The following is a 7722-nucleotide window of genomic DNA, read 5'->3' as shown; positions in this document are numbered from 1 at the left end:
GCCGAGATCAGGCTGCAATAAGGCATTGGTGCCTGAGAATATCTATTTCAGTTATACAATAAAAACAATACCAAGGGCCATTTAAATGGTCTATAAAGGTCTATAATGTGGTAAAAATATTGGACCGGATCAGAACTTCTCCTTTTTTTGTGCGAAAGTCCAATTTTAGATCTCCAAGTTGGAAAAGTCGTCTCGACGCATCCATGTCGCAAGCAAAACGGGGAATATTCCGGTATTCTATGAACCGGTCTTATTCACGCCCTCACGTGGTGCCGCCACACACCTTTCTCACTTCCAATTTTGTGACGCACTCTCCCGCCAAAGTGGCGTGTGAAGTTCGCCAGACGCCGGCTTTTAACCTGTCTAACACACCGTCTCGCACACACTCCACCGCTGGATCGATCAGGGTTAGGGTTCCTCTCGTCGACACCCACACCACGAGTCACATGCAGATCAGGGATCGGAAGAACGGGGCGTGGCTCAGGTCCCTGCCCCCACGACACATCCCCCCCACTCACGGGTGTCACATGACTGTCACATGAGCTTTTTCTCCTCGAGGAACACGCTTGACCCACCTCGTAACTGACCCACCTGTAATATTGATATTTAAGGTCCTTAATATGTTTCTCTGTGCCATCGAAACCGTGGCACGTTTCAACCTCGGAAAGGGTGAAGCGACTTCATCCACGCGACTTCCTTTTGGTCGGGTAAGATGCCGACCACACCCCGACCACCCCCTGTGGTGCCGAGACGATAACAGTGCATGACCACGGGCTGCGCTCTGGAAGGCAAAGAAGGCAGGATCTGTCGAGCAGGCGCCTCGCCCCCTCCCCTTCTCCTTGGACAACACCGCTCAGCGGTTTGGGCACGGGGGGGCGGCCGGTGCGGTTCCAGGTGGTTCCCCTTATCAATGGACGGTTGATAGAAAGCAAAAAAAAATAAAAATAAACGTGACCACGGAAGGGGCTGAAAGGGGAGCGTGATGAGTTTGCCGTTCGCTTCTCCCGTTGTCGCGTCCGAGCTCGCCGCTGCCTGAGCCCGAAGCTAAAAAGCCATATTGACACTTGTACCTCCGCAAGGTTTTTAAAAAAAAACCAAAAAAACTGATCTTCTCTTCCCTTCATGCCGCAAAGGAGACTTTTTTGACGGGGCTTGGTAAAGCGTAGGGGACCTGAACACAGAAGCGCGAAGGGGGTGAAAAAAAATGGCCGTTCTGGACGAGCCCCGCTTCTCTTCAGGTCCAGGCCAGGTCCTCGGGTTGAGGAGCGGCTGTGTGTTTTGGTAAACCCTTAACTGTAATCCTACGGAGCTACATTGTGTTACGTCACTCCCATTCCATTCCGACTGAACACCTACTAAAAGCCACACTCGCACAAACAAATACAAGTTTGACTGAAAGACGCCGAGGCAGGTTAATGGGAAGGTTTCGGTGTAAATACGGCTCCGATAGTCAGTACCGGGAGGATAAACCAGTGAGTGCTACGGCGGCGACACCAGCTTGTACCTACATTTCCCATAAACCACAGTCTCATGCATTTTAAGTCCATTCCATTGGTCCATTCCTTTTCTTATCTGAACTTTTTTTTTTTTTTGTGTGTGTGTGTGTGTACAGATCATTTTCACATAAAAACGGTGTGCTGCCTTTCAAGAACAACCGGGCTAACGAAGCTTGTCCTATCCAGGACAAGCTTCCCCTACTCCCAGAGAGGTCTCCAAGGTGGGGTTGCATGAGGAACAGTTTTTTTCACGGCAGGAATTATCGAAATTCACGACGTTCCCGTCGTTCCATTTGGCCATGCCTGAACCACGATCCTACCGAGTAGGGCTTTCCAGGTCTAACGTGTGTGTTTCAAACATGATGTGTGCGGTTTTGAGACCGTCTCGAAATTGACACCCCACGATGATCACACGTACTGTTCATCACGAACGCACGCCCACGTTCCCATTACTCTTTGTACTGTACATAAAACACTGCACTTATTTTGAATTCAACCATTTTATATATATATTTATTATTATTATTATTATTATTATTATTATTATTATGTTTCATTATATATTTCTCAAGGGATTTGTATAACGTAAGTGAAGTCTTTTTTTTTTCCACGGAGATTTATTTCATTGTTGAGCCAGTAATTTATTACCATTCTGGAGACCATTCTATAAAAGGAGAGTGCAATCTGACACGTGTAGTCAAGTGGCTCCATGCTTTTTTTTTTTTTAATGGAATAACATGATAATTATTTGGATTAATAAAGCATGTATTGATATGAACTTTGATTTGATGATTATGACTCTGCAGGGTGTTTTGACTCTCACACTCACACACACACACACACACACACACAAACTTATGAGGAAGGCAGGAGCCCGCGGGAAAGTTGAGTGTAATCAGCTTGTTACAGTCCTCCAGTTCATGCATGTGCATTCCAATGGGGCAAACATTTAAGCAAACAGCAAACTCATAATATAATCCCACATGTCTGTATTTGTCATGTTGTCAATAAGAGTCGACATGACTTCCTGTTTCTAGTCTCTTCCGCTAGCCTGGCTGTGCTCAAAGGAGCTGATAAACCCCTGGACAAACCAGATGAAATGCACGGAGGGCAATTTTTGAATGACATAAAAAATATTTTTAAAAGGACATTTGACATCGTTTTAAAAGGTGTGAATGTTTGCCCCATTGGACTGAATTTAAGCACCGTGAGAAGCTGCAGCGGAGCAGTAAATTTGTCAATAACGAAAAAAAAAATCATTGACACACACACATACACACACACACACACACACTCACGCACCATCACGCTGACACAGAGATCAACAAGTACGCTTTATTGATTTTTATTTTAAAATACTTATAGGAAACTCACAAGCGACTCGCCCGCCCCCCCACTCTTCTCTTCCTCTCTCCTATTCTGTTTTTCTCACTCCCTCCCTCCCTCCCTCCTCACCTTACCACTACCCCTCTTGCCTTGCCGATCTCCACACACCTTTTAATCCCCTCTCCCATCACCCAGTCCTTCTTATCCGTCCTTGCACCGCTCCTCCGTACGGCCTCCTACGCATGTGACTGGACATATTCTTAACGCTGACCTCGGGGGTCACAATAACACAATTACACAATAACTTACAGTATATTATATCTAAACTGCCCTCAAATGTTGCAAAAATAAAATAGACTCGACCGCATTTCCTTAAAAGAAAAAATGTACTTCTTGGTTTGATGTAAAACCGAAATGAGTTTGCCTTTGCGATTTGCTCACCATGTTTTCCTATACCTATGCCCTTGTCATACACGGTAATTCCCGTTGAAACTCATTGACACATATAAGTAAAAAAAAAAAAAAAAAGAAAGCTTTAATGAGATCCCCCTTTTTCTTTGTTTTCATTTTTCACGTCTTTTTTTTCCCTAGTTAAAAAAAAAGAGATGGCTCGCTGGTTTTGTCCTCCCGTTCCCCCGGGTGTCGTCTTGTTTTTTTTTTTGTTTTTTTTACATGATGTCCTGCTGGTGCTGTGACGACTCGCTCACCACCTGCAGGAAGAGGCAGAGACGCAGACGGGGGAGAAGAAGGAGAAGAAGAAGTAGGAAGGTTTTCATGAGGGCGTTCGAGAGGCCAAACCCTGTGACCTCTGGTGAAGGTCACGATAGGGTAGATGCACCTGCAAAAGGCTTTAATCGAGCTAAGTGAGAGGTAATGTACAGGCGGCCGCTCATTATGGCAAGATAACCCCCAGCCACTCCAGAGTTCGGGTTAGTTTGCAATACAGGCTGACTGGCTGAAAAACAGCCCACAATCAACAATAGTCCACGTGGAGACAGGGTTGCCTGTGGATACGGTCATTATTAACACACGTTATTAGACATAGAAATAACTGACCGCCCATCGCCGCTTTGGACCAATCAGAATGCAAGCGCAACCATTTGATTTCACTGAGCAATTACGCACAAATCATTGCCGAACCCCCGTCGGCACGCCGGCTTCTCAAGCCTTTTTTTTTTTTTTTCACCACAAATTAGCCTCAGGGGAAGTAACCCTAACCCCAACCCCACCGCCAGGGTGAGGGGTTCAAATCGGAGCCCGTCAGGTCGGAAGACGGTCGGTACTGGCGGTGCCCGTGTGTGCGCGCTACCTCTCCGTCACGGGTCTGGACGGTCTTGATGAGGACGCTTTTCTTCAAGTGCATCTCGGAGGCCTGCTGCTGATGTTCGGGGCTTGTCTCTGTGGGCGGGAAACGAGCGGGATGTAACGCCGGGGACACGTTGCAGACGGCGCCCATGCAGTAATTGTCTCGTGAAATACCGAGCGAGAGGAAGAGCGGGCTGAGGGTAAAGGAAAACATGAAAACTGCACGCGTACAGCAATGCAAACGAGTATCACAATGAGAGAAGCATATCAGCTGTTATCTCATCCACCACTATCATGTACACCACCTTAAAGGCTACTACTACTATGTTATGCTATTTTCATGTTATATACTATACTGGTGTATTACCACAGATTTGGTCAATATGAAGTATATTAAACCCAAACATAATTTTCTAAATATTCCACTAATGCATTTTACCGTGTTATTACGATATTATTATAACATTTTATACTTGACAGTTGACATCGAACAATTTATTTCTTGTTTTCCTTTCTTTTCCACCTCATTCACATAACATGTAGTTAGGCTCCACAAACCTTCCAGAAACGAATCCTAACCCGCACATCCTAAACCCCTAACCCTCCAATAACAAAAGATGAATTCATTCAGCAACCTTCCAATGTTGAAATATTCATGGCACCGCCCATCTTTTTTTTCTTCCTCAAGAATTACTTTTGGAAAGATTAAGATTAAGAGGAAAGATATTGTTTCTGGATTGTGAGGAACACTTTTTTTAGTTTAATTTATTGGGTGACGGCTTCTCTCTTGTGGCGAAAAGGGGTTATGACAATTTACTTACCACGGAAACTCAGGGAGGAGTAACTCTGCATGGGCAGGGTGATCCTGCAGGAGGGAAGAGGGTTGTTCTATTTTTATTTCACATAAATATATCAAAAATGACCAAAGAAATATATATACAGTATATATATATATATATATATATATATATATATATATATATATATATATACAGTATGTGTGTGTGTATATATATATATATATATATATATATATATATATATATGTATATACTGTATATTGTAATGCTGGCTATAAGTTCTTGTTTATCTATTGTTTACAATGTTGTTTTGTAATGTTTTATTGAGGGAGCTGTTCACCGTAGTGGGGAATTGGCTAGGAAGTTTTTCCGGGGCGGGATAATTGGGGGTAAAGTGGAAGTGTGTCTGGGCGGAAGGAGGTAGACAAGAGGGAGGAAGTCAGGAAGAGACGGGACAAAAGGGGACAGTTAGCCACCCTGTTTCATTTTGTCACCGGGGACACCTCAACCTCGGGGCAGCTGTTGCCGCGGCAAGGAAATAAAACCGGGCTCGGTTGGTGCTATGGAACCCATCGTCGTAGGAGGTGCTTAGTTTCCATCATGGTCCACCAGGAGTTAGGCACTTATGCATCAATAAAATGCTAAAACAAGCGCGACAAGGTTTCTATTGGAGCACAAGTGGGAGGGATGTGGAAGCCTATTGTAAAAGATGAGATCCCTGTGTGGCCCGCAAGGGCCCTCCAGACCAAAGTAGAGCACCGCTACAGCCGTATCAGTTTGGGGCACCAATGGACAGAGTGGCTGTCAACATGCTGGGCACTTTTCCCCGCACACCGCATGGACATCGCCATGTAGTGGTGGCGCTGGACTACTTTACAAAATGGCCAGAGGCTGCGGCGGTTCCCCATCAGGAGGCGGCTACTGTCGGTGAGGGAGGTTCATTGAAGTATTGTATTGAAGCGAGGTTCAGTCGCTTCGGAAGGAATTTTCAGGCCCAGCTGTTCACAAGGAGATGTGCAAACAGCTCGGAATTCACAAGACCAGAACAGCACCTCTCCGCCCCCAGAGTGACGGGCTGGTGGAGAGGTTTGATCGCACTCCGGGGGCACAAAGAGCTGTTGTAGCGGCGAAAGATCAGAAGGAAGTGGGATCTGCAGTTACCGTTGGTGTGATGACACCATATCACCATATCACTATCAGTAGATCTCTTCTTATATAAGTGAATTGTGTATTTTATTGTAGGTTTTGCACTTTGCAAACTTTGCGCATTTTTCCTGACATTTTGTGACGTGAAACCGAGACGCAGTTCATCCGACAGCCACTAGCAGGCGCAGACGCACACACACACCTGCTCTCCTCCCCTTCCAGAAGCTTCCTGTAGGTGGCGATCTCCACGTCCAGCGCCATCTTGACGTTGAGCAGGTCCTGGTATTCGCGCAGGTGACGCGCCATCTCGTCCTTCATGTTGGCAATGTCCGCCTCCAGGCGTGCAACCGTCTCCTGGTAGCCGCCGGCCTCGCGCCCGTGGCGGTCCTCCATCTCCCGCATCTGTCGCATCAGGGACTCGTTCTGCACGGGAGTGAGTAGCATATGCATTGAATAACGTGTATTAGTGTAGCGTAGTGTAAGTACAAAGTGTAAATAATAAGGTCATGTAGGGCTCATTGTTGAACGCCGACAAAAATATTTTGTAAATAAGGACGATACACATCAGGGAACCAACACCCCCAACCCTTTCGGAATGATTTATTTGTCGGTACCACTATGGCTACGTCCAAAATTGAATTCCAGCACACTATGTAATATTTTGAGTTAGTATGCAAGTGTGTGTTTAGGATGTCAAAAACCATAGTATGCATCAAATTAAGTACCAGGATGACATACTGTACTACATCGAGTGAAACATGGCAGTAAGTAATATGCAAGTCTTCACTCAAGCAAGTGTAACTGTGAGTAATGTTTATGTAAACAAATTGGAATAGAATAGATTTTCCCCCTTAAAATAGGGTTTGCAGGGTGTGAGCGAGCTTATCACAGTATCATAGACACGCAACTCTTGGATTTGATTTAAGGGTTAGGGTTAGGGTTAGGGTTATGGTTAGGGTTAGAAGAGTAGAGCCCAACGGGTGGATGCAGGGGAGGTGGAGGGAGCGCAGCAACACAGCAAGCAAAGCAGGCGGCAAAGCAGGCAGGGCAAGGGGGATTGGCTGTTTAAATAGGCCGGCCCACAGGGGGACGTGGAGGCGCGTGGCGCCGTCAAGTTGTCAGACAGTAGCTCTGCAAGCCACGGCTGGTTTATGGGATGTCGTTTCTCATCACTCTGTTCCCTGTCGCTGGACATGGGTCCGTGAAGCTGCTTTAGAGTGTAAAGCACAAGAATTTGGAATTAACTTAGACTAAACAGGAATAGAATAGAATATGGCAGAATGCAGATTCCCCCTTGTACAGAAGACAAGCACAGAGTAAGAGGTTTGAAAAGAATAAATGTGTAGAACATGCTCTTTTCTGGCGAGGGAGACCAGAACGACGTAGGAGTCGGGCAGGGAAGGAGGGGAGGAAGGTGGAACCCACGGTGCCCTTGAGCGAGTCGATCTCGCAGGTGTACGACTGGATCTGGTGGCGGAACTCCATGGTCTCCTGGCGGGACTGCTTCAGGGCCTCGTTGTTCTTGCTCACGGCCTGGTTCAGGTCGGATACCTGGGGTCGGGCACAGGTACAGAGGCGGGTACGCTCGGCCGCTTCCATCCAAGCCGCTTTTTAAAACGACGGGTATAAACTCGTGACGCAAGACCGGC

At 46.3% G+C, this 7722-nt stretch overlaps 1 protein-coding gene across 2 annotated transcripts in view; it reads right to left on the bottom strand.

The window, feature by feature from the left end:
- Positions 1 to 2977: 2977 nt before the first annotated feature.
- Positions 2978 to 7722, bottom strand: part of desmb (desmin b) — a 9450-nt gene continuing 4705 nt past the window's right edge. Inside the window, exons 5-9 of one of the 2 annotated variants that reach the window (XM_080024573.1) lie at positions 7499 to 7624; positions 6276 to 6496; positions 4949 to 4992; positions 4132 to 4220; positions 2978 to 3532 (exon numbers count right to left, since the gene is read on the bottom strand). In XM_080024573.1, the coding sequence (XP_079880699.1) occupies positions 3491 to 3532; positions 4132 to 4220; positions 4949 to 4992; positions 6276 to 6496; positions 7499 to 7624 (522 nt within the window). In that variant the 3' untranslated portion in view covers positions 2978 to 3490. The remainder of the gene's footprint in view (positions 3533 to 4131; positions 4221 to 4948; positions 4993 to 6275; positions 6497 to 7498; positions 7625 to 7722) is intronic. The other variant, XM_080024574.1, reaches the window with a different exon arrangement.

The sequence above is a fragment of the Zeus faber genome, assembly GCF_960531495.2.
Source record: "Zeus faber genome assembly, chromosome: 2".
NCBI classification, from domain to species: domain Eukaryota; kingdom Metazoa; phylum Chordata; class Actinopteri; order Zeiformes; family Zeidae; genus Zeus; species Zeus faber.
This window is presented reverse-complemented; position numbering and strand designations above follow the sequence as displayed.